Source organism: Hyla sarda, chromosome 4 (assembly GCF_029499605.1).
Source record: "Hyla sarda isolate aHylSar1 chromosome 4, aHylSar1.hap1, whole genome shotgun sequence".
Taxonomy (NCBI): domain Eukaryota; kingdom Metazoa; phylum Chordata; class Amphibia; order Anura; family Hylidae; genus Hyla; species Hyla sarda.
In genome coordinates, this window is record NC_079192.1 from 363,252,839 (window position 1) to 363,279,211 (window position 26,373).

The following is a 26,373-nucleotide window of genomic DNA, read 5'->3' on the forward strand; positions in this document are numbered from 1 at the left end:
TCCGACATTACCGGTGATAGCAGCCGGGACCTATGACATGAGCACCACTCCGGTGCTCACCATCATGTACAGGATGTAAATGTACGTCCTTGTGCGTTAAGTACCACAGCACCAGGACGTACATTTGTTTACATTATTATTGAAAAATGGGAAAAGGGGGATAATTCAAACTTTTATTAGGGAAGGGGCTTATTTACATTTATTACATTAAATTTATTACATTACAAATTTTTTTTTGTGTCAGGGAGTACTGGGAGTTGCAGTAAGCTACTGACAAACTACAAACTACCAGCATGCCCTAACATAGCCTATGGCTCTGCAGCTGCCTCAAACCAAAACTACAACTCCCATTATGTTGCACTATAACTTATTCTGTAATACTATATAGTGCAACATGCTAGGAGTTGTAATTTTGGGTCAGCTCCAGAGCCATAGGCTGTATCAGGGCATACTGGGAGTTACAGTTAGTGACTGCAATGCCCAGCATGCCCTGATGCATCCTAGGCAGCTGCACTATATATTAGTTTCTAGCCACCCACCTCCTTACCCTTATTTATGCTGGTTTGTGTAGCTGCACTAACTCGCCCGGCTCCTCTCTGGTGGGGCTGGTGACGTCACTGACGTCAGTCCCTGCCTGGTAACAGACGTGACGGCGCACACGTCAGTTACCAGCAGCCCCCGCGCTGGTGCCTGGGACTGGGGGACAGACCGGACTGTGTGACGCTCCCAAAGAGGGGAGGGGGAGCCGGAGGAGAAGGTCAGAGGAGAGGGGAAGGTGGGAGGGGATTTGGGCCTGGCCACAGGCAGCGCAGCACAGCACACATAACGATGCAACTAATGTGTGTTCAGGTGCACCCGCCGACACAGCAGTCCGGCGGGCCGTGGCGCTGGCCACACATGGAGCAGCGCTGACATTCGGGGCCTTTTTGATAAGGTTCGGGGCACAGGCCCCGGTTCTTTCAACGTAGTGACGCCACTGGGGTCAGGATTAACCCCACATCTCCCCACGCCACAATCATCCATCCTGCCGCCACATCTGAAAATTCTGCACGGCCATGAGCCGTGCATCCCCTTACCTCACGGTCAGGGGGTCGTGAAGGAGAAATGGAGGCTCCAGCAGTCCTGTCTCCATCAGCCTCTTATGCTCGGCGCTTACACTTCACCAGCTCTCCACGTCCCATCGGAGGTACCTTGCAGTTGCATTCCAGGAGAGGGAGGGGGAGGGAAGACGGAGCAACGGCATCTATGTCATGCCGTCAGTGAGCCTCACTCAAATGTATTGCTCTTGTATTACATTACAGAACTATGCCTTCTTAGTCATTTCTTAGGTTCCTCATATCTAAATTGGTTTTGATGCATTTTAAATGCAATCATGTCTTTTGTATATCAGTTGTTTTTTAATCTTCATGTAATACATTTTTCACCCGCATCAATCCTTAAACCCAAAGAGTCACACCATTTTAAAAAATGAGTAGACCTCTTTAGCTTTTTTTTCCCCTCAGTAAAGCTCTTTATGGTCTTCTTCCTTATCAGCTCCTCTCTAGCATATGCCTTTCAGCTGAATCTCCCTCCTTCATCACAGGTTTATGCCAGTATTTTCAACTTTCTTCAATTTGTGTGGTAATACACTCATGCTTTGAATCTGATTTAGGTATTATGGGGAAATATGTAAATGCATGCATCTAGGTTCAGGCATAAAAAATGCAAATAGGTAGGTGGCGCTTAGCGGAAAATGCCCAGAAAATTGGCCTCCCACAACAGTGGATTTATTACAATTGACACTAGAGTGTTATGTCAGAGTTTTAATTGGATAATAACTCAATTGTGAATTAGTAAATATGGTCACCAAAAATTATAAATATAGGACATAATACATTGCAGAAAAATATAAACAATGTGATTTACAACTGGGCCGATTTTTTTAATTAATTGATATAGCACTAGAAGGTACTTTTTGAAAAATTAAAAATAATATGCAGGTATTATAAAAATATGCAGATTTATTGGTTACTGTTAATATACATAAATGAGTATATAAACATCATGATATATACAGTATATAAGGATATTAATGGCACATTTGTCAGATATGTTCATATTAAGAATATTAATGAAGCATAAGTAGCTTTATTAATACCTACCGTACATGCAGTAGAACTACAAGTCACAGAAGTTTGTAATTATGTTTACAGCATAACATCAGTTACAAGGTTAGTTCAGATATCATATACTTATAGAACATATATCACTCTAAAAGAGAAAACCTCACATCACATGATATAAAGAATGGGAAACATCTCAATATGTAAAAGGGAAGTGATATGTAAACACTCTGCCCACTTTCAATTACCACTCACAACTCTGGCAGGTAATTTTAAAGGCACAGTACAAGATATACTGTACTCTATGGTACTCTAAGTTTGGAGGGAAATTGAAACTAAGTTACCTTGTGGGAATATTAATAATATCAATTAGCTGGCAAATTATGAAGCATAGACTAAGCTATATGCATCATAATTTGAATGCATTGATATGGATAGAACACACCCCATTCTCTGCAAAAGAAGCAGAAGTGGTCCATGTGGTAGAGAAAATCCCCTGTGATGTCAACTATATCTCACTTTAACCCCTTAAGGACTCAGGGTTTTTCCGTTTTTGCACTTTCGTTTTTTCCTCCTTACCTTTAAAAAATCATAACCCTTTCAATTTTCCACCTAAAAATCCATATTATGGCTTATTTTTTGCGTCGCCAATTCTACTTTGCAGTGACATTAGTCATTTTACCCAAAAATGCACGGTGAAACGGAAAAAAAAATCATTGTGCAACAAAATCGAAAAAAAAACGCCATTTTGTAACTTTTGGGGGCTTCCGTTTCTACGCAGTGCATATTTCGGTAAAAATTACACCTTATCATTATTCTGTAGGTCCATACGGTTAAAATGATACCCTACTTATATAGGTTTGATTTTGTCGCACTTCTGGAAAAAATCATAACTACATGCAGGAAAATTTATACGTTTAAAAATGTCATCTTCTGACCCCTATAACTTTTTTATTTTTCCACGTACGGGGCGGTATGAGGACTCATTTTTTGCGCCGTGATCTGAAGTTTTTATTGGTATGATTTTTGTTTTGATCTGACTTTTTGATCACTTTTTATAAATTTTTTAATGTTATAAAAAGTTACCAAAATATGCTTTTTTGGACTTTGGAATTTTTTTGCGCGTACGCCATTGACCGTACGGCTTAATTAATGATATATTTTTATAGTTCGGACATTTACGCACGCGGCGATACCACATATGTTTATTTTTATTACACTGTTTTATTTTTCTTATGGGAAAAGGGGGGTGATTCAAACTTTTATTAGGGAAGGGGTTAAATGACCTTTATTAACACTTTTTTTTTACTTTTACTTTTACTTCATATCGCGGGAGCCGGCGCAGGACGTAAATATACGTCCTGCGTCGTTAAGGGGTTAAAGGGGTATTCCCCTTTAAACGTTTTTTTTTTTTTTTTAGATCAACTGGCTCCAGAAAGTTAAACAGATTTGTAAATTACTTCTATTAAAAAATCTTAATCCTTCCAATAATTATCAGCTACTGAAGTTGAGTTGTTCTTATCTGTCTGGAAAAAGTGCTCTCTGCTGACATCTCTGTGTGTCTCGGGAACTGCACAGAGTAGAAGAGGTTTGTTATGAGGATTTGCTTCTACTCTGGACAGCTCCCGAGACACGTGTCATCAGAGAGCACTTAGACAGTAAAGAACAATTCAACTTCAGGAGCTCATAAGAACTGAAAGGATTGGTATTTTTTAATAGAAGTAATTTACAAATCTGTTTAACTTTCTGGAGCCAATTGATATATATAAAAAAAAGTTTTTTCCTGGATAACCCCTTTAATTGTCAATAAACAATGTATTTGGGATCAGGTTTGACTAGAGATGAGTGAACTTACAGTGATTCGATTCTCCTAGGACTGTATCCACCTTTTCCAGCCCACCCGAGCACCTGAAAGCTGAACTAATTTATGCAGGCTAAAGTAAGCAACCGCCAAGCCAAGAAGTTCGTGATGAACCGAATCACTGTAAGTTCACTCATCTCTAGGTTTGACACTTATCTAATCCTTGTTAGAGACAACATGGAGTCAGTTGCTCATTATATCACACTGAGTGACATTTAGGTTCTGATAACCGCAATACATGTTTATCTTGCAGATGCGATTATAAGAGAAATTAACACATATTACCTACATGAAATAAACTAATGTCTGCAAACATAGAGCGTATTTATAGATTTATAATACTATCTTCAGAAAATATTCATGGGACACATCAAACAATGTGAAATTACATACATTCTTATTCTTTCAATAAAAAGACACTAAATATATGTGAGATGTGTGTGTATATATATATATATATATATATATATATATATATATATGCTATGTGCAATAATTATATGATCATGGATAACTAAATGGGCTATGAGCATATAACACAATAATAATTATAATAATAATTAGAGATGAGCGAATTTACAGTAAATTCGATTCGTCACAAACTTCTCGGCTCGGCAGTTGATGACTTATCCTGCATAAATTAGTTCAGCTTTCAGGTACTCGGGTGGGCTGGAAAAGGTGGATACAGTCCTAGGAAAGAGTCTCCTAGGACTGTATCCACTTTTTCCAGCCCACGGGATCACCTGAAAGCTGAACTAATTTATGCAGGATAAGCCATCAACTGCTGAGCCGAGAAGTTTGTGATGAATCGAATTTACTGTAAGTTCGCTCATCTCTAATAATAATCAATAATACTGGACTTGTCTAAGTTATCACAAGTAAGGGCTCATTCACATGGCCTCTCTTAATAAATGCCCATTCTGCAATCTGTTTGATAATTTTTTTTAACGGGTTGCAAACAGCTATAAAATAATCCCATTGATGTCAATGGCATTTTTTTTTACAATCTTTTATCAACCGTTTGCGCAGGTATGCCCCAATGCATGTTTATAATAATTCATCGGCCCCAGTGTGTTTATAATAATTCATTGGCCCTAGTGTGTTCATACTAATTCATTGGCCCCAATGTGCTTATAATAATTAATTGGCCCCAGTGTGCTTATAATAATTCATTGGCCCCAGTGTGTTTATTCCCCCTCCCTCGGTCTGCTCCTCATCTTCTTGGAGCAGGGCAGCAGTGGGACATGTCGGAAACCTTCGGCGGTGAATGAAGCCTACATGTCCCGCAAGTAGGCTTCATTCATTCATTCGCCTCTGCTGCCGACATGTCCACGCTGCTGCCCTGCTCCTAGCGCAATCAGCGCACCGCCGGGACATGTCTATTCTCTGCTGCTCATCTCTGTCGGGTATGAAGATGAGCAGCAGAGAATAGACATGTCCTGGCAGTGCACTGATTGCGCTAGGAGCAGTGCAGCGGGGACATGTCAGGCGGCGGTGAATGAATGAATGAAGCCTACATGCGGGACATGGTTGCTTCATTCATTCACCGCCACCGGTTCCCGACATGTCTTACTGCTGCCCTGCTCCAAGAAGACGAGGAGCAGGCAGCAGGAGGGGGAAAAAGCACACTAGGGCCAATGAATTATTATAAACCTACTGGGGCCAATTAATTACTATAAGCACACTGGGGCCAATGAATTATTATGAACACACTGGGGCCAATGAATTATTATAAACACACTGGGGCCAATGAATTATTATAAACATGCATGGGGGCATACATTTCGGGGACAAAGTAGTAGTTTAAAAACCCCACCAGGAGCTCTGAATGGCTCCTCGGTGCCGGCCATTCAGGGCTCCCGGCGGGGGATTTAAAAATGAAAGTTTACACAGTAGTATATACATTACAGAGGAGCTGAGCATGCTTCCCCCTCCCCTGCTTTATAACTGCTGATTACATCAGGTCTCAGAAGTGAGACCCATTGCGATCAATCCCTTATCCCTGTGCTACTACCCCCAACATAGAACAGACTCTGTTCCATGATGGGGATAGTAGTACAAACACTAATGTAGCCTCCCCAGCCACCTGCAGACTCCCGCTAATGCCTCACTCCCTTGAAAAAGTCAGCGGGGACTGACAAAATGTTAGGATGCAAGGGGCTATACAGTGAAAAGTTTTAACCAGCAGCCATAAGTGTCAGTGTACTAGACAGACAGCACCCCTTCATGTTGTGGATTAGAACACTCTCCACAACTACACAATAGAATAGGGAGGTGCTGATTTGATGTTCTGAACACAGTCTGTGCTTTTAAGGAAAGTATTACACCTGGGAATTATATTACATTTTGGCCATATTTTAATCACATTAAAAACATATAAAGATTGAGATTTGTAACAGCAAGTTAACAGCAAAGTATCTTATAATTACACAAGGAACAATATATTAATAGTTTAGTTTGGTGACAGGTACTCTTTAACATTCATAGAGTTATTGAAATTTTTTTTACATATAGAAGGTTAGGACAGGCAAAGTTCTTTTGTCAAGGATTGCTGCTGGTTAGGCCTTAAAATTTGTGTTACTGCTGCCGTATACGGCTGAGTGTCCACACAAGAAATATACACCAGACAAAAAAGTTGGTATAAAACTCTTTCTCATCAAGAAGCTCAGGAGCTGTTCCCACAAGTTCTCAGAGAGTTCTCTTTATAGTCTTCTTCTTAGTCATGAGCAGATAGAAAGCTGGTATATAGGTTAAGGGTAACAAATATATTTTTGCAACATTAGCAATGGCATATAAGTATTAATATATTGATCGGCAGTCAGAATCATTTTAATAAACTTTTACACTTTCAGTACAAATTTCAAGAAGGTTTTAGCAGCATAACTGTAGCAACCAGTGTCAGGCAGCTGGTGACAAGGCAAATAACATCAAAAGGGGCATAGATGCATCAAATGGGGCATAGATGCACATTATGAGGAAATACCTATACCACTGTACAAATTACTAGTCAGACCACACATGGAATACTGTGTACAGTACTGGGCCCCAGTGTACAAGAAAGATATAGTGGAGCTGGAGAGAGTTCAAAGACGGGCAACCAGAATAATGGATGGACTACAGTACCCAGAAAGATTATCAAAATTACAGTTAATTAGTTTATAAAAAAAAAAGACATCTCTCCCATGATCAATTTAAACCCAGGCTTTCTCTATACCTAAAACAGTGGTGGGCTGCAAGCAATGTTTTAGCGCCACAATTCACCCACCGCTCCGTGGAAGTCAGCACCTACTTAGTGATCAATTAGGCAGCGGCCTCCATAGATCAAGTTGCTGGCATAAACTCCATGGTCTGGAGGTTTCTCAACCCTGAATTAGAGGGAAAAAGTTTCCAAACCAGCACAGAAGTCTCTTTACTGTAAGAGACTATGGGCCTCTCTGCCAGAGGAAGTGCTGAAAGTGAACTCACTAAAGAGCCTGGATACCTATCTGAAATGTAATAATATAACAGGTTATTGTCACTAGAATCTGGAGAAATATTGTTGATCCATAGATTTAATCTGATTGCCAGATGGGGCGTGAGGAAGACATTTTTCCTAAAATGTGAAAATTTGTCTTCTACCTCATAGGTTTTCTGTCTTCCTCTGAATCAACACTGCAGAATAATACGCTGAACTGGATGGACATGTGTCTTTTTTCAGCCTCTATTAAAGGGGTTGTGCGCTGCCCTGACTTTCGGAGCTCCGCTCACAGCGTCCGGAAGTTCATTACTCCGAACGCTGGTTGCGGGCTTCCATGTTCGCAGCCGCCAGGCGTGACGTCACGCTCGGCCCCTCGCGACGTCTCGCCCGCCCCCTCGTGACGTCTCGCCCGCCCCCTCAACGAAAGTCTATGGGAAGGGGGCGTGTCACGCCCCCTTCCCATAGACTTTGGTAGAGGGGGCGGGTGTGACGTGATGAGGGGGCGGCCGAGACGTCACGAGGGGGCGAGCGTGATGTCATGCCTGGCGGCTGTGAACATGGAAGCCCGCACACAGCGTTCGGAGTAATGAACTTCCGGACGCTGTGTGCGGAGCTCCGAAAATTAGGGCAGCGCACAACCCCTTTAACTATGTTACTATGTTTAGTTGGATAGTAAACTAGCTGGGTCAATACCAAGCTATAGCAAATAGATAAACACCTTAGCACAGATTTAAAACCAATAGGGCTCTATTGCTCAGGCACTAGATAATGGAGACCGGTCCTTAAAGGAGATATGCAGCAAATTTTTTTAAAAAATATTTCTATGCCTGGGCTGCAAAAATGAAAAAAAAAAAAACAAAAAAAAACTTTAACTCACCTTCCTACGGTCCGCTGTTGCGGAGATATTAGGTCCCGTTCCTCCAGTGCTACAGGTCTTCTGGCTTCTATAGACTCTAAACGTCACGGAGCCATCAGCGCATCGCCGGCCGCAGCAATGTCCCACCTCGGCCGGTGATAGGCTGAGTGTCATGTGAGGAGCTCTGGCCGGCCTCCTTTACATGACAGTTCTCTCAGCCTATCACCGGCTGAGGCAGAACATTGCTGCGGCCGGTGATGCGCTGACGGCTCTGTGACGTTTCAAGCCTATAGAAGCCAGAAGACCTGCAGCACCGGAGGAATGGGACCCGATATCTCTGTAACGAGGGACCGTAGGAAGGGGAGTTAACGTTTGTATTTTTTCATTTTTGCAGCTCAGGCACAGGAATAGTTAAAACATTTTTGCCGCATATCTCCTTTAAGCATCCTGTGGTGACTGGGCACTGGCTTGAGAAAAGCTGATTTAGGGCATGCTGGTACTTTAAGAAGCCAATGAAAGAAATGGTCAGTGAAAGAAATTACACTAATAGGGAGAGAAGCAGGGGCAAGCAGGATACATGACAGGGATGCTCAGCAGAGTATTGCAGTTCCAACTAGGACAATGGCCATAGAGAATCAAGCCAGAGCAATGTGTGATGGATAGGTGTGGGCCACCAGGTAAATGTAAGAAGAAAGTGCCAGGACAAGGTTGCCATACAATGATTAGTGAAATAAGGAGCTCATAATATACAATCTGATGATATATGTGTATATATATATATATAGAGAGAGAGAGAGAGAGAGAGAGAGAGAGAGAGAGAGAGAGAGAGAGAGAGAGAGAGAGAGAGAGAGAGAGAGAGAGAGGGTTTTAGTGATCTTCATAAATTATTAATAGGAAAACATGATAGTATCCATATTCTATGACTGTGTAGGTTCCCAGCTACCTTCCGACATTCTACTAATCTGAAATTTGATAATATCACCCAGTTTGTGATTATTTCTACTTCCAAGAAGCAGAACAAATTATGTGGATATTTAGTTCTACTCAACTCTTTAAAATACCATGACAAATAGGGATTATCATTGTAGATTAGAGAACATGAATGTGATCATACTTCTGAAATATCACTGTTAGTTTCCGGTTCTGGAGCTGTGGGCTTCTTATATAGAATGGCAGTCCAGGGTTCACCACATCCAGAAACCATGAAAATCACAGTTGTCTTTCTGCTAGTAGCTGTCGGCTGCTACTTCAGTAAGTTACACTCTATTTATAGTTTATTGTATATATCTAAGAAGACATTTTAAAGGGAATTCCTTACTTTATGGGATTCATCAGAGGTTAGGAACCATCTGTTCCATATATTTTACACATTAAGACACATCTCTAATGGTTTTTAATTAAGGTGGTTCCAACAAAAACGTATGTGGCATAGTATATGTTTTGATTTACGAGTGGGAGTCAATAGGCAACAAATTGAAAGGTTGAATATGTTGGGGCCCCACTGTGTATATGTTTAGAGAATTTCATAGTGTATATGGCGAGTGAAAAAAAACAAAAAACTGATGTGAACAGAGTCTAACTTACGGCAGCACAAACAAAGTTGTGGAATTGACATTGAATGGGTGTAACATTTTTTACTGGGATTGCTTATAGTTGTAATGACATCCTATTTTTTTATTTGTATTCTAGATCCTGCATCAGCCAACTGCATGAGCCGCTGTGCTAAAAGTTGCTGGCAGCCTCATGTTACTGATTTTAAATGCCTACAAATGGCCTTGGTGAGTAACTTTGATGAACTAGTTAAAATGCTATATAATTTACTCAATAAAATAAATCTCCGATTTGTCAGCCAGAACAACTACAAAGAACATCTCTTAACCCCTTAAGGACCAGGCCCATTTTGGCCTTAAAGAGTACCTGTCATCAACAAAAACTTTTAATATGTTGTTCATAATCATTAATGAAGAGATATTGTAATATATCTTCATTAAAAAATATTAATATTTATACCAGTTTTTTCATTTTATACTTTTGGCCACTAGGGGTCACTTTTCTATGCCTGGTCTGCAAGCAGCATACTATGCTTTTCATAGTAAGTGTACAGCTTTTAGGACTAATGCTGAAAGGGCTCTGGTCCTTCCACCGGAAGTTCAGTACTCTCAGCTCAGGACTCGCTCCCAGCCTGTGAGCTACAAGCCTGCACATGCCTCTCATATAACAGCCAGTCACCTCCCCCTCCCCCCTGCTCTGTGTTCTCCCTGCCCCTCACCACACGTTATCTTATACATTGTATTATCTCACTGCACTCCCTGCTCTGTGCCCCCCCCCCGACATTCATCTTAATCACTGCCTCTGTAATTGTTCCCTCAACCCCTGGTTCTCAGCATTGACTTTTTAGTGCAGAGAGGCACAGGAGAGAGAGAGAGACAGGCTGCCGTCCCTCCCCTGTACTTAGTCTGTATGCACACTGCAGAGCAGTGTTTCCCAACCAGGGTGCCTCCAGCTGTTGCAAAACTACAACTCCCAGCATGCCAAAACAGCTGTTGGCTGTCTGGGCATGCTGGGAGTTGTAGTTTTGCAACAGCTGGAGGTGCCCTGGTTGGGAAACACTGCTGCAGAGGGAGAGCAGCATACAGGAAGACTGGCAGAAGCAGAGTCCCAGCCAGGCTTCATGTGACATCATGCCTGCCGGAACCCGCCTCCTTCCACCCCTCAGAAAGACAGTGCTCCTGAGCTAATGAAGAGGGATAGAAAAAAGGTATTTCCACAGCATTTTAAACCTCAACAAACACAGGGATAGGCATAGTTAGAGAAAGGGACAGATGGGAAGGGGGATCAGAGAAAGTTTAGATGATGACAGGTACTCTTTAAGGACCAGACCAATTTTATTTTTGCATTTTCATTTTTTCCTCCTCACCTTCAAAAAATCATAACTCTCTTATATTTACATCCACAGACCCATATAAGGGCTTATTTTTTGTGTCACCAATTGTACTTTGTAATGACATCACTTATTTTACCATAAAATCTAAGGCGCAACCAAACAAATATTATTTATGTGCGAAAATTGAAAAGAAAAACGCAATTTAGCAAATTTTGGAAGGTTTTGTTTTCACGCTGTACACTTTGCGGTAAAAATTACATGTTTTCTTTATTCTGCAGGTCAATACAATTAAAACGATACACATGTTATATGCTTTTCTATAATTTTACCGCTTAAAAAAAATCTCAATCCATTTTAACAAAATTAGTATGTTTGAAATTGCCCTATTTTGACCACCTATAACTTTCTCATTTTTTCGTATATGGGGCGGTATGAGGGCTCATTTTTTGCTCCATGATCTGCAGTTTTTATTAGTATTACTTAGGTTTTACTTTTTATAAATTTTTTATACATTATTTTTGGAATAAAACGTGACAAAAAAGCAGCAATTTTGGAAATGTTTTCTTCTTTACGTTCATGACGTTCACCCTACGGGATAATTAACAATACATATTTTAATAGTTCAGACTTTTACGCACACGGTGATACCAAATATGTGTATTAATTATTTTTTTCTACGCTTTTTTGGGGGTAAAATTGGAAAAATTGGACATTTTACTTTTTTATTGGGGGTGGGAATTTTTCAATTTTTTAAACTTTTTTGTTTTACATTTTTTACTTAAAAAAATACTTTAATAGTCCCCATAGGGGACTATTTATAGTGATCATTAGATTGCTAATACTGTTCAGTGCTATGTATAGGACATAGCACTGATCAGTATTATCGGTGATCTTCTGCTCTGGTCTGCTCGTTCTCAGACCAGAGCAGAAGACCCCAGGAGCCAGCCGGAGCCAGGTGAGGGGTCCTCTGGCCACCATGCTGGACGATCGGATCCCCGCGGCAGCGTTGTGGGCGATCCGGTCATCCATTAAAAGTACTGCACTGCCGCAGATGCCGTGATCTGTATTGATCACGGCATCTGAGGGGTTAATGGTGGATGTCTGCCAATACTGGCTGGTCCCTGGCAGCTGATAGCAGCCGGGACCTGCTGCGCATGACACGAGCACCGCTTTGGTGCTCGTGATCATGGCGGCGCGTAAATGTACGTCATGGTGCGTTAAGTACCACGGCACCATGATGAACATTTACGTCCATTGTCGTTAAGGGGTTAAAGTGGTTCTCCGGTGGGATTTTTTTTAATTAACTGGCGCCTAAAAGATAAACATATTTGTAAATTATTTCTAATTAAAAATCTTAATCCCTCCAGTACTTATCAGCTGCTGAATGCTCCAGAGGAAGTTGAATAATTTTATTTCAGTCTGGCCACAGTGCTCTCTGCTGACACCTCTCTCCATGTCAGGAATTTTCTGACTTGAAACGTTGATAATGACCTTTAATGTAATGCCTTTTTAATTACAGGTAAGAAATCAGCTTGCAACTGGTAATGCTATGGGCAATGTCTTATGTGCATATGACCGGTGTAAGGTAATATATCTATAGATATGATTTATTATCAAAATTTAGTATGTCCCATAAAATGATTAGAAATGTTAAATGTGTACAGTGTTTTAAGTTATGTGACTTGTTTTGATATAACATTTCTTTGTTGGTAGACAATTATGTTTGAAGGATTTTTGACAAATATTACTCACCTTACTTGTCCCCTGCAGTTCTGGTGCCAGTGCTTTGCTGGTTTCCTACCAATCTTTTTGTACCCAGTTCCACTGATGTCACGTTGCCTTGTCATGTGATTGCTGCACCCAATCACTTACTGTAATAGTGACCTCAGTGTTGTTCACACATAAGCGTCATGGCCAGTATGTATGTTTCTTGTATAAGTCTTGCAGAGAATGTAGGCTTTAACTGAATTCTAAGTCTTTTTCTACAGTCAGACCTAGTGGCCCCGACTTACTTAAATGAACCAACTGTTTTGTAGGTTTTTGGGCCAAATTTGGGGGACTTAGAATATTGATTCAGGCTCTTGTTCATATCTGAGTTGGAAAATATTTTTTCCTCTCTCATGGGGCAATTGGCATCAGCCTCATGGTTTCTTTTTTTTTTTTTTTTTCTTCCTTTGGATTAACACAGTAGGGTTTTAGGTTTAGGTCTCATATGCGGCAAAAAATTTAAATAAAAAAAACTCCCAATCCTGATCAGCCTACATCTTTCAAGAGTTCTTCAAGGGGGCCGTGTCAACAGTTTTTGAAATAAAACCAGCAAATTTATCATCTAACTCTAGACTAAAGTTTAGATTTTAGGGTTTTTTAAAATTAAACAAAAATTTTAAAGTTGGTCTATACCGTGAGGACTGTGAATTTATGGAACGGTCTACCTCAGGAACTGGTCACAGCTGGAACAATTTACAGCTTTAAAACAGGATTAGATACATTCCTGGAACAAAATAACATTAATGCTTATGAAGAAATATAAAATCTCATCCCTTCCCCAATATCGCGCCACGCCCCTGCCCCTTAATTCCCTGGTTGAGCTTGATGGACATGTGTCTTTTTTTCGACCGTACTAACTATGTAACTATGTAAATATAACAAAAGTGTTCTTTCCTGAAAAAGGAGTATATGGATTTTTTGTTTGCTTTTTAAAAGTTTTTTTCTTTAAATCTTTTCATTCTGTTTATTCCTGTTTTGTCCTTATGCTTTATTTTGTTTTGAAAAATTTTACAGTACGTTTGTAGGAAAGATTGTGTCCTGAAAAGCATCTCATAATTTTTTACTGCTGCAATATAAAACAAAATAGAATTATGTGAGGGTATGTGTAAAAACTTTGCACCGGCCTATATCACGCACCTTCATATTTCCAAGGAAATTTTGGTAAAAAAGTTTTTTTACCAAAATATCCTTGGAAAAATGAGGGTGCGTGTGTGTGCAGTTGTACCTCGATAAACTGTTTCTGGCGGCTTCTGCAGTTCAATGATTCAAAATCAAAGCAAGCGCTTTAAATCATTGACGTGCAGTGGCTTTGTGGGGCCAGAGTGCCGCTGCTCTTTTCCCTCCCCGTCCCCGGTTTTATAGTTAAATATCCCGCCACCGCTATGGCCCAATTCCCTCCCCGTCCCCGGTTTTATAGTTAAATATCCCGCCGCAGCCACGGCACAATTCCCTCCTTATTACCGTTTTATAGTTAAATATCCTGCCGCCGCCACTGCCCAATTCCCTCCCCGTCCCCGGTTTTATAGTTACATGTGCCCTGGGGACTGTAGTCCTTCATGCTCCGTCGGTCTCCTGATCTGTCACTGTGCGCCGCGCACTGACTGACGAGTGACGTTGTGTTGAGGATGTCACTCGTCATTACGCAGCGCACAGTGACAGATCAAGAGACCGCCGGAGCATGAAGGACCGCAGTCCCGAGGGCACATGTAATTATAAAACTGGGGACGGGGAGGGAATTGGGCAGTGGCGGCAGCAGGATATTTAACTATAAAACGGGTACGGGGAGGGAATTGTGCCGTGGCGGCGGGATATTTAACTATAAAACCGGGAACGGGGAGGGAATTGGACAATGGCGGTGGTGGGACATATAACTATAATACCGGGGACGGGGAGGGAATCAGGCAGTGGCATTGGGACTTTGGCCAGGCAGAAGCTGCTGCAGTTCAATGATTTAAAGCACCCGCTTTAAATCATTGAACTCCAGCGGCTTTTGCTGGTCACAAACAGTCTATCGGCGTATAAAACGCAGATAGACTTTAGGCTACAAATTTTAGCATAAAAAATGCGTGTTATACGCCGATAAATACGGTACCCTTACGGCAAATTTGCTGGGATTTCTATGATTTTTATTGTGTATTTTATACATTTAGTTTACCTTTAAACCTATCCACAGGTATCTCCTGTGCAGCTGGAAGTGCTTTGTGGCAGCTGGTCTACCTCTTATATTTTATGATAGGAAACAGTGATGCTTACCCATGTTTTATTTTCGTAGGCAACGAAAAATAAAATGGAACTTGTAAGGGCTCTAAGAAACCTTAAGGTAAATCAGTAACATTACTATGTGATAATGACTATAAGGCCCTATGTAAGGCAAGCATATCATAGTAGCCAAAATGAAAAAAAAAAGTTTGTGCTATTTGGCTGTAAAGAATATAGTGTACTTACAGTTATAGGTCTGATGCATTCCCCCTGCCTTTCCTTATTCATTTGTCAATCACCACCTGAGGTGTGGGGAAGGGAGGGATAAGGTGGGAGGAGCTTTTTTCATGAATTTGGCGGACTCATCATTTGTGTTCATGTTTCTGTATTTGTTTCTTGAATTCCTACTTTCTTTGTCTTTCAGGAAGTCACTCAGTGTACCCTTGACAACATTCTCGGCAATGATTTTACAATTGTTCGTAAATATGGCACTTTTTTATTTTTTAAAGTATGCTTGCTCTTTTCTTACTATATAAATAGAAAATGTAAATGCCATAAGAATTACTGAAGGATGGCACAAATCTTGTCACAGTAATGGGTGTTTATGTATGATAGACTATGCAGTCTTTATTATTTTTGTATTTAAATGGAAACGATGATATCTATAAATAAATATTTTTCCACTTTGTGTAAAATGTAGAAGGAATTGAATGCTGATGTGGACAGTATTCTGCAGTATCTGCTGAGGACTGTGGCTGACTTACTGGTAATATGAATATCTTTCTTAAAGTTTTACAACAAAATGTATTGCTATGTATACATTTTTTCTTTAACAAGGTAAAAACCTTATTAATGATTTTTATATTATGATGTATATAATTATTTATCAAATCGAAAAGTGATTTTAAGTATTGATCCTAATTAGGGATGTCCCAATACCGATACTAGTATCGGTATCGGGGCCGATACCAGGTATTTGCATGGTATCGGGGACTCGTCTAATTTCCCCCATACCAAATATGATACCTGGTGAAGTTCTCCACTCCGCTGCCCTGTTTTCTGGCCCGCATTACTGCCGCTGCCCTGTTCTCTGGCCCGCAATACTGCCGCTGCCCCGTTCTCTGGCCCGCATTACTACCGCTGCCCCATTCTCTGGCCCGCATTACTGCCGCTGCCCCGTTCTCTGGCCTGCATTACTGCCGCTGCCCCGTGCTGCTGTCCACATTATGGCGTCTTATGGAGGAGCATGTGACACACACGTCACTCCACTGCGCCCAGCGTAACGCTACGGTGGATGGATAATGATGTGTATGTCACATGCTCCTCCATAAGACGCCATGATACGGATGGCAGAATGAGGCAGTGGCAGTGATGAGTACGGGGCTGCAGAGCGGCAACACTGGACAAGTGCAAGTGAGAAAGGGGAGCGGAGGGGGGTCCTGCTATCTACAAGGGGAGCGGAGGGGGGTCCTGCTATCTACAAGGGGAGCAGAGGGGGGTCCTGCTATCTACAAGGGGAGCAGAGGGGGGGGGGTCCTGCTATCTACAAGGGGAGCGAAGGGGGGTCCGGCTATCTACAAGGGGAGCGGAGGGGGGGTCCTGCTATCTACAAGGGGAGCGGAGGGGGGGTTCCTGCTATCTACAAGGGGAGCAGAAGGGGGGTCCTGCTATCTACAAGGGGAGCGGAAGGGGGGTCCTGCTATCTGCAAGGGGAGCGGAGGGGGGTCCTGCTATCTACAAGGGGAGTGGAGGGGGGGTCCTGCCATCTACAAGGGGAGTGGAGGGGGGGTCCTGCTATCTACAAGGGGAGCGGAAGGGGGGTCCTGCTATCTACAAGGGGAGCGGAAGGGGGGTCCTGCTATCTACAAGGGGAGCGGAGGGGGGTCCTGCTATCTACAAGGGGAGTGGAGGGGGGGTCCTGCCATCTACAAGGGGAGTAGAGGGGGGTCCTGCTATCTACAAGATGAGCAGAGGAGGGTCCTGCTATCTACAAGGGGGGCCTGCAGTCTACAGGAGGGCTGCTACTAATGTCTGCAACTATCTATACTAACTACAAGGAGACACTACCTACTATTAAAGGCAATCTTACAGCAGAGTCACCTGCACTAACTTACTAACTCAGCGCAATCTCTCTGGAGACATCGATCTCGCCACCAATGCAAATTCCCTGTTCTGCCCAATGGAGAAGAGAGACGTCTTGGCTCATACTTCAGCAGCCGCCTCCAATGCACTCAACAAGGAACCCACATATCAGCATGGTAAGCAGCGCCAGAAACCGGGTCAGCCTGGTGTCAGATTCCCTTTAAAATAAAAGTATTCGTACTTGGTATCGGTGAGTACTAAAATTAAAGTATCGGTACTTGGTTTTAAAAAAAATGGTATTGGGACATCCCTAATCCTAATACAGATAAACATATACATTTATAGTGATGGAAATAAAATTATGTTTTTTTAATATTTATCACTTAGTAAAGTAACTTAAGTAAGGAGAACTCCAGCCACAATTAACAGGATAGGGAATTAGTAGCTGACCGCAGGGAGTATGACTGCTGGGACCCCCCGCGCGATCTCCGGAATGGGACTCTGGCGCTCTCAGTGAGGAGCATGTGTTGTCTACTGGTAGATGGCAGATGCTATGATGCCCGAGTGCTATACTCGGGTCTTTTTGGCTCTCCCATATAAATGAATAGAGTGCGTGCCATCTGCAGCATGCACTCTTCACTGAGAGCCGGGTCTTGTTCTGCAGATTGCGGTGTCTGGAGTTTTCCTTTAAAGCGTACCCGTCAGATCACTCAAAAAAAACAAAACTGTTATATGTTGCTCAGTATCTCATCCTGATCATGTACATGTACTTTGTATGTGTCTGTGACCTACATTTCTCTCAGAATTAGCTTTATTTCTGAAATATCTTAATTTTGTCCACCAGAAGCAGGGGGGCGGGTACTCACTGTGATAACCACTCCCCCTCCTCCCCCTCCCTCAAATACTGAAAATTTTCAAAATTTTCTAATGAAAGCAATTGCAAAACCTATTGGTTTTGCATGCTTTACAACATATAAAAAGTTTTTATATCTGACAGTGCCTATATAAAGTGTCCCAGAAAAAAAAAACTTTTTACATTCTACAGAGACATGTTAAAAGTTTTGATTGTTCAAGGTCTCATTGTTGAGGAGGAGGAGAACGATCAGAGCTCTTCACTCCTTAGTTTGTAGCAATCTCCTTCCAGCTTCAGACAATGGCTCCACCTGGGCCGACCTGTGACGCAAAACAGAGATCGCTGCCAGCTGGGAAGGGATGGGTGGGGGTCTCAGAACTGAAACGACTAACCATAATACTGACCAAAATACTGTGTGTGAAATCAGCCTCAGGGCCTTACATAATAACAAAATGTTGCCACAGAGGCTGAAATCTTGTTGGCCCTTGTACACCAGATGAAGTGGTAAGAGTATTTAAGGGTTAAGTGTAAAACAACATTTTAAATATGAACACATGTTGTTCTCTGTGCAAAAGATACTACTTTATAGCATGAGCAGTTAGAAATAGATTCCATGGTTTGTAAAAGCTTCACAATTGGTGCCATATTGTAACACTTGTCCTCTGGCCAGACATGCTAGCCGTGAGAGCTCTCTGTTTATGTCCCCGCTGCTGGCGGGGCTAGGATTCGCATTGCAGGGCGCGCCCACATGTGAATCCCAGCCTGTCACTCACCTCCCTCATCTTCTGCCTCTCCATGTCCTTACAGCCCGGTGCGTGTGCCCCCACCTCCTAGGGCGTGCAAGTGCTGGAGCTCTTTCACTTAAAGGGCCAGTGCTCAATTAATCAAATGTCTACACCTGTCCCCTGTCATTAAATATCAGCTCCTCCCTTTGTTCCCTGATGGATCTTTGGTTGCCTATTGCCATAGTGAAAATCCTGTGTCTCTGGTACCGTGTACCTGTTCCCTGCTACCTTACCTACCCTGCACCTGTGTTACCTGCCCTGACCTACTGCCATCTTGCCATGTCTTGCCAGTCTCCTTCTATGCCATGCCGCCTCCCAGCTACCGGTGTGGACGAGTCGTGCCAGGGGTAGAGACCTGGGTACCGCCTGCCACAGCAAGACCATCCCACTTTGCGACGGGCTCTGGTGAAAACCAGCGGCACCATAGACTCCGCTCCCTGGCACGGCTCACGTCATCATCCACACAGGCCCAGAGGATCCACCACCTGCCGTGACCCATTACACGTATCAGGGTAAGGAATCCTGTACTTTTCTCAATCTCTGGTTACCATTTAATATTACAAATATCTCTAGCATGGAACCAAATTAATGTATATGGGTCACAAAGGACAGGGAATAGTGCTGCCCTGAGGTCACACAGAGCCCTTTTTCTCTGCCTACTGGAATATCTTAATGAAAATAACCTCATAACACAGCACCAACATGGGTTTATGTGGGATCAATCCTGTCAAAATAATCAAATCAGCTTCTGGGGAGGTCAGTTATAGACTGGACCGGGATGAAGCTATGGATGGTGTATATGGACTTTTCTAAAGCATTTGAAACTATGCCACACAAAAGGTCAATATATAAAATGAAAATGCTGGGATTAGAGGACAATATATGTAAATGGGTTATCAACTGGTTCGATGATAGGAAGTGGAGGGTGGGTATCAACGGAACTTACTCTAGTTTGGTGACAGTTACACAGGGGTCAGTACTGGGTCTACTTCTTTTCAATATGTTTATTAATGACCTTGTGAAGGGATTACAGAGTAGAATTTCAATATTTGCTCTTGACACATACTGAGTAAGGTGATCACCACAGAGGAGGATAACATAATATTACAGAGGGATCTTTGAAAGCTGGAGACTTTGGTATAATGTCCGTTTATTTGTTTTTGTATTTTTCTGTTTAGGTGTGCATTCACACCCTAGGATGTGGCTATTTTAAGCCAGACTTCGCCTGCATTCAGTGCTGGTTATTGAGTGCAATACTATGATGTCTGTTAGTGCACTACACATTGTTTGTGCAATAATGTTAATATTGTTATTTCTGTCTGTGCAATACTCTGACTATGTCTGCTTGAGCATTTTTCTTGTATTTATTTTGTTATCTGATCTGAATTTTTAGCCATGGTTTAATAGTCCTGTTTATTATAGATTTTAGTCTGTTACATTTAGTCGGTTTTTAGGATGTATGTCCTTCCTGATTTGTTTGGTCTGTGTTCACACTGTTAGAATCCTGTCCTGCGTTCCTCCTCTTGATGGAGTTTGGGTTTGAATTTGTCCTGTCTTGTATCTTCAAATATATCCTGTTTTGAATCTTGAGAAATATCCTATCTAGCATCCTTACCAGAGTTCCTCTACGTGTAGAGTTTGATTTTCTTTGCAGGGAGGGTGTTTTTAGGGTCAGTTTAGGGCTCATTTTCCCTGTCCCCCGGTCAGTCATGTCATTGGGCACAGACATGGCAAATTACCGTATTTATCGGCGTATAACACACATTTTTTAGGCTAAAATTTTTAGACTAAAGTCTACCTGCGTGTTATACGCCGATAAGCTGCTGCAGTTCAATGATTTAAAGCGGGCGCTTTAAATCAATGAACTGCAGCGGCTTTGCAGGTGCAGAGACCTGCCGTCGCTGCCAGCTTCTCTGCCCCTGCCTGTCCTGGGGTCTAGAGCCCTGCTGCCGGCCCTTCTCTCCCCCTGGCTATCGGTGCCCCTGCCCGTTCTCTCCCCCTGGCTATCGGTGCCAGGGGGAGAGAAGCGGCGCCGGCAATGGGGCAGCCATTGCCGGCGCCGCTGCCCCGTTGCCTCCCCCATCCCCGGTTGTATAAGTACCTGTTGCCTGGGTTGGGTTCGCGCTGCTTCAGGCCTTCGGTGTGCATCCCCTGCATCGTTGCTATGTGCTGCGAGACGCAATGACGTCACTCGTCATTGCACCGCGCCGTGCAGTGCATAGCAACGATGCAGGGGATTCACACCGGAGGCCTGAAGCAGCGCGGACTCGACCCCGGCATCAGGTAATTATACAACCGGGATGGGGGAGGCAACAGGGCAGCAGCGGCGCCGGCAATGGGTGCCACTGCCCCTTCTCTCCCACTGGCTATCGGCGCCGCTGCCCCATTGCGGGTACAACTTCTCTCCCCCTGGCTATCGGCGCCGGCAATGGGGCACCGGCACGATAGTCAGGGGGAGAGAACGGGCAGCGGCGCAGATAGCCAGCGGGAGAGAAGCAGCGGCAGCAGGGCTCTAGACCCCAGGAAAGGCAGGGGGAGAGAAGCGGGCAGCAACGGCCTCTGTCCCCCGGCCTTTCCTGGGGGCTTCTGCGGGGTCAGAAACAGTGTATCGGGGTATACGCATGCTCACACATGCACCCTCATTTTACCAAGGATATTTGGGTAAAAAACTTTTTTTACCCAAATATCCTTGGTAAAATGAGGGTGCGTGTTATAGGCCGGTGCGTGGTATACCTCATGTGGATAAATGTAAGGTTATGCACTTGGGTTGTAAAATATAATGAGCAAATATGTGTTAAATAATAAAACATTAGGTCAAACTTCTACCAAAATGGACTTGGGGGTACTGGTGGACAGTAAAGTCATTTAAGTGAACAGTGCCGAGCAGTGGCTGCCAAGGCTGATAAAGTCATAGAATGTATCAATGGAGGCTTGTGACAGGAACATAGTTTTGCCTCTGTATAAATCATAAGTCAGACCACATATGGAGTATTAAACTGGAGGGGGTACATAGGAGGGTGACAAGATGGCATGGGAAGATTACATTACCAAGACAGGTTATTAAGCTTGGGTTTATTTAGTTTGGAGAAAAGTTGTCTTAGGGGCAATCTGATCCCAATATACAAATTTATGAATGGACAGTACAGAGATCTTTTTAGGGGGGATCTTTTATTACCTAGGCTGGTAACCATGACAAGAGGGCATCCTCTGCATCTAGAGGACAAAAGGTTTTACAAACAGGTTTCTTTACTGTACAAGCAGTGGGACTATGGAACTCTCTATCACAATAATGTCTGACTCAATAAATAAAGTTCATTGGGGGATTGGATGTAAAATATAATATTACAAGTTATGGATACTAGGTTTATGTGGATAGAACATTAATCCAGGGATTTATTCTGAGTGTCAAATTGGAGTCAGGAAGGTATTTTCCTTTGTTATGGGGCAATAACTTAAAGGGTTTATTTGTATTTTTTTGCCTTCCTTTGGATCAACACAGAAGGGTTGGGTCAAACTTGATAACCTTTTTTTTTACCATACAAACTATTAATATTATAAACGTATTAATATTAATTATATAAACTTATAAAATGTATATAACATACTTCATATTAAATGTTTACTTACATTCTAGAATGGGATGAATGTTGAATCTCTCTCCACACCACTCTGTGGACCACTGGTAAGATGTATTTAAAATGTGCATATATATTGATTGCAAAAGATTATATAACAAAGTTTACATCCAGATCATTTAACTAGTCATGTATGATGTGTGGTATTGCGAAATGTGTATTGTGATAATGAAACAGTGCAATCAAACTTCAACCAAGATGACAATGCAATCTGTACAACTCATGTTTTTGATCTGTTTTTGATTATTTTCTTCCCTGGGTACAGAAACCTCTGCTAACAAAAGTGACCAGAATGCTGGTGAGTAAAACAAGTGACAGAAAAACTTAATACATAAGGCAGAAATGGTCACCCTAGGACACTTTAAGGGTCTCCACCACAGGGCAACGATTTTTATTAAATAACTTCTGGTTACTTTCTATATTTTGTGCAACATATACAAAAGCAACAAAGCATTTGTGGTCAATCCCATTAACTAAATATATAAGTTCAGATTTATGGCAGAACTTACCAATCAAGTCATAAATATCTATACATTTTGAAAACTGCCCTCTTTAAAGGGCTACTCCAGTGGAAAACATTTTTTTTTTTCAAATCAACTGGTGCCAGAAAGTTAAAGGACATCTGCAACGGGATTAACACTTATCCCCTATGCACAGGATAGGGGATAAGTGTTTGATCGCAGGGGGTCCGACCGCTGGGACCCCTGTGATCTCCTGTCCGGGGCCGCGGCTGTCCTGTGCAGGGGGCGTGCCGGCCGCAGCATGATGTTGCAGCCGGCACGCCTCCTCCATACATCTCTATGGGAGAGGCGGGGAGGCAGCGTTCGCGCCTCCCCCATAGAACTGTATGGGGACGGGGAGGAGACAGGACGTCACCGTCGACCTCTAGGTCGATGCTACGCACCTTAGCGCTCACCATGAGCGCTAATGGCGGCGCCCCATTAGGGAGATTGCGGGGGGGTCCCAGCGGGACCCCCCGCAATCAAACACTTATCCCCTATCCTGTAGATAGGGGATAAGTGTCATACCGCTGCAGTTGTCCTTTAAACAGATTTGTAAATTACTTCTATTAAATTTTTTTTAACCCTTCCAGTACTTATCAGCTTTCTGGAGTTCTTTTCTATCTGACCACAGTGCTCTGTGCTGACACCTTTGTCCATATCAGGAACTGTCCATAATAGAAGAAAATCCTCATAGCAAACCTCTCCTGCTCTGGACAGTTCCTGACATGTACAGAGGTCTCAGCAGACAGCGCTGTGGTCAGTCAGAAAAAAACTCCAGAAAGAAATAAAACTTCCTCTGTAGTATATAGCAGCTGATAAGTACTGGAAGTAATATACAAATCTGTTTAACTTTCTGGCACCAGTTGATTTGAAAAAAATCAGTTTTTCATCGGAATGCACCTTGTTTGTGTCATGTAATATATAAAATGTTATATTTTTTGTCTTGTAGTATTCCCATTCGATTAGCAGTATAAGCAATATTTGTTTACATTGTTGTTTATTGGCTCTTGCTATTTCATTCTTCAAATGTAAATTTTATCAGCCTCATAACATGTACTTTCCTGTGGCAGAAGATAGCGGGGAGATTTTGTAATGGAACTAGAGATGATTTTAGAATTTCAGTTGCTCCGTGTATCAGCAAAGTGAAATCCAGGATTTTTTGTAGCACCACAATTATCATTTCCTGATTTATATATTTCACTGCAAAGATCAGCCCAAAAAAACCATAACCAAAAGTCAAAAATAGCGTATTTTTGGTAACTTTTTATACCATAAAAAATTTATAAAAAGTGATCATAAGGTCTGATCAAAACAAAAATGGTACTTATAAAAACTTCAGATCACAGTGCAACAAATGAGACCTCATACCACCCCTTATACGGAAAATAAAAAAGTTATAGGGGTCAGAGGAGGACATTTTTAAATGTGCATGTAGTTATAATTTTTTTTTGAAGTAAAATAAAATCAAAACTACATAAATCGGGTGGCCATGGACCTACAGAATAAATATAAGTAGCAATTGTTACCAAAACTGCACTGCGTACAAGCGGAAGTCGCTAAAAATTACAAAATGGCTTTTTTATTTTGCCCAACAAATAATCTTTTTCGGGTTTTGCTGTATATTTTGTGGTGAAATTATTAATGTTATTACAAAGTAAAATTGTTGGCGCAAAGAACAAGCCCTCATATGGATTTTTAGGTGGAAAATTGAAAGTGTTATGATTTTTAGAAGGTGAGGAGGAAAAAACAAAAGTGCAAAAATGAAAAATCGCCAAAGACGTAAGGGGTTAAATGCTCTTTGGTATTGAATGATGGCTAATAGCTAGATATATTTTGCAAGCAGGCTGACTAAATTATTGGCTCTATTTCTATCATTTATAACTGTGGCGGAACCAACCTCGCCACTGTTCACTGAAGTAGCCTGGTTGCCTGCCTCCTACCTGCTGACTATGGCCCCTGGTAAATTTGTACTTTGAAATAACTGATTTGGGCATGGTTTATTATATTATGCATCTACTGGCCCTTTAAGAACCATCTGGGGACATACTGTGGAGTTACTGGGTGGCCACTATTTCATGTCTCAGAGGCACATGGTGAGAACAATGGATGGCAGCCATTTTAACTCACAGACATTGTTGTGACTTTTCTACATGGTGCCATCTCGCCAATATTTGGTACACAACGACATTGTGCAGTAGTTTTAAACTATACAACAGGGGACACATTATAAAGTAATTATTTTTTATATAATCTGTATATGTTCTGCGGAATCTGCATTTAACTGTATAATCCAAACTACTGAATAGATCTGGGTGAATTTTGGATATATGGTTCACCCAGATTCCCTAGTTCTGAGCATATACTTTATATGGGGTTATTGCATGTTTTGGGGTCCCTGTGATATGTTTTATAAAACTGTATTCTGCTGCCTGTGATAATGAGATTACCCATTGTGTTCAGTAATCCTATTACAGGCAGAGGGGAGGATTTTGTGTGGGAGTGTCTGTGTGTATTGTACAGATTGATTGGTTGTTTTGTCCCTCCCTGTGGGCGGTCCTGTATTCTCAACAACTGTAATAAAAACCAGGCTGGGAGTGCCAGCCTCAGACCACTGCTTGACCCCCAACACAGAGCATTGTCTCGTTCTTGGGGGGATTAACTGTATGCTGTTAGAGACTGATTGCCAGGAGTGTAAGCCGCTTGGGAGCTTTTTCTGTTTGTCTGTTAGCAGCTATTTGTGAGGTTCCTGATTGCAGTGCTATTTTGTATCCAGTTCGGGAGTTTGGTGTTCTGCAGTAGCTGTGCCTGTGTTTCTGAAAAGGGGATTATCGCCTAAAGGTTTTTAACCCCTTGTGTGCAGAAACGGTCCGTTACAATAACCAGTCATTTGGCCAATATACACCAATTTCTTATTGGTCAACTTGCAGTCATTGAACTATTCACTTTTCCTATAAATAAACTATGTATATCTATTTATGACAATGGAAGCTAGAAGATTCATCTAGCAAATTACATTTTGAGATAAGAATTTTGCCTATTATTGAGTTGGGTTAGTCTCATCTTTTGGTAACTGCGCATAGGTTTATGGATTGTTGCATAAGTGTCTATGGGGGACATTTATGAAAGCATTTAGTAGGTTTTTTTTGCTTAAAGTTGTCGCAAAAAAGTCGCACGTGCGACTATGCTCTTTTTTCAGCGACTTTTTGCATGTTCAGTGTCCTAAGCAAAAAATAAAAATCTTGCTTACCAAAGCAAAAAGTGATTTTTGACTTGCAGTGGTCAGAGATTTATCAAGTGCGAAAGTCGCAAAAAAGTCGCATCGCATAAAAAAAACTACTTAATTTTTTCCAGCTCAGACATGGAGCAGAAAAAGCCACTACCAAAGCAAA

At 42.0% G+C, this 26,373-nt stretch overlaps 1 protein-coding gene across 2 annotated transcripts in view; it reads left to right on the forward strand.

Moving 5' to 3' along the window:
* The first annotated feature begins 9,447 nt into the window (after positions 1-9,447).
* The window catches only part of LOC130367079 (mucin-19-like), a 28,065-nt gene continuing 11,139 nt past the window's right edge, over positions 9,448-26,373 (forward strand). Inside the window, exons 1-8 of one of the 2 annotated variants that reach the window (XM_056569462.1) lie at positions 9,448-9,527; positions 9,966-10,054; positions 12,680-12,745; positions 15,200-15,247; positions 15,551-15,601; positions 15,827-15,892; positions 22,481-22,528; positions 22,747-22,779. In XM_056569462.1, coding sequence (XP_056425437.1) covers positions 9,479-9,527; positions 9,966-10,054; positions 12,680-12,745; positions 15,200-15,247; positions 15,551-15,601; positions 15,827-15,892; positions 22,481-22,528; positions 22,747-22,779 — 450 coding nt within the window. In that variant the 5' untranslated portion in view covers positions 9,448-9,478. Of the gene's footprint in view, positions 9,528-9,965; positions 10,055-12,583; positions 12,746-15,199; positions 15,248-15,550; positions 15,602-15,826; positions 15,893-22,480; positions 22,529-22,746; positions 22,780-26,373 lie in introns of those variants that run through there. The other variant, XM_056569463.1, reaches the window with a different exon arrangement.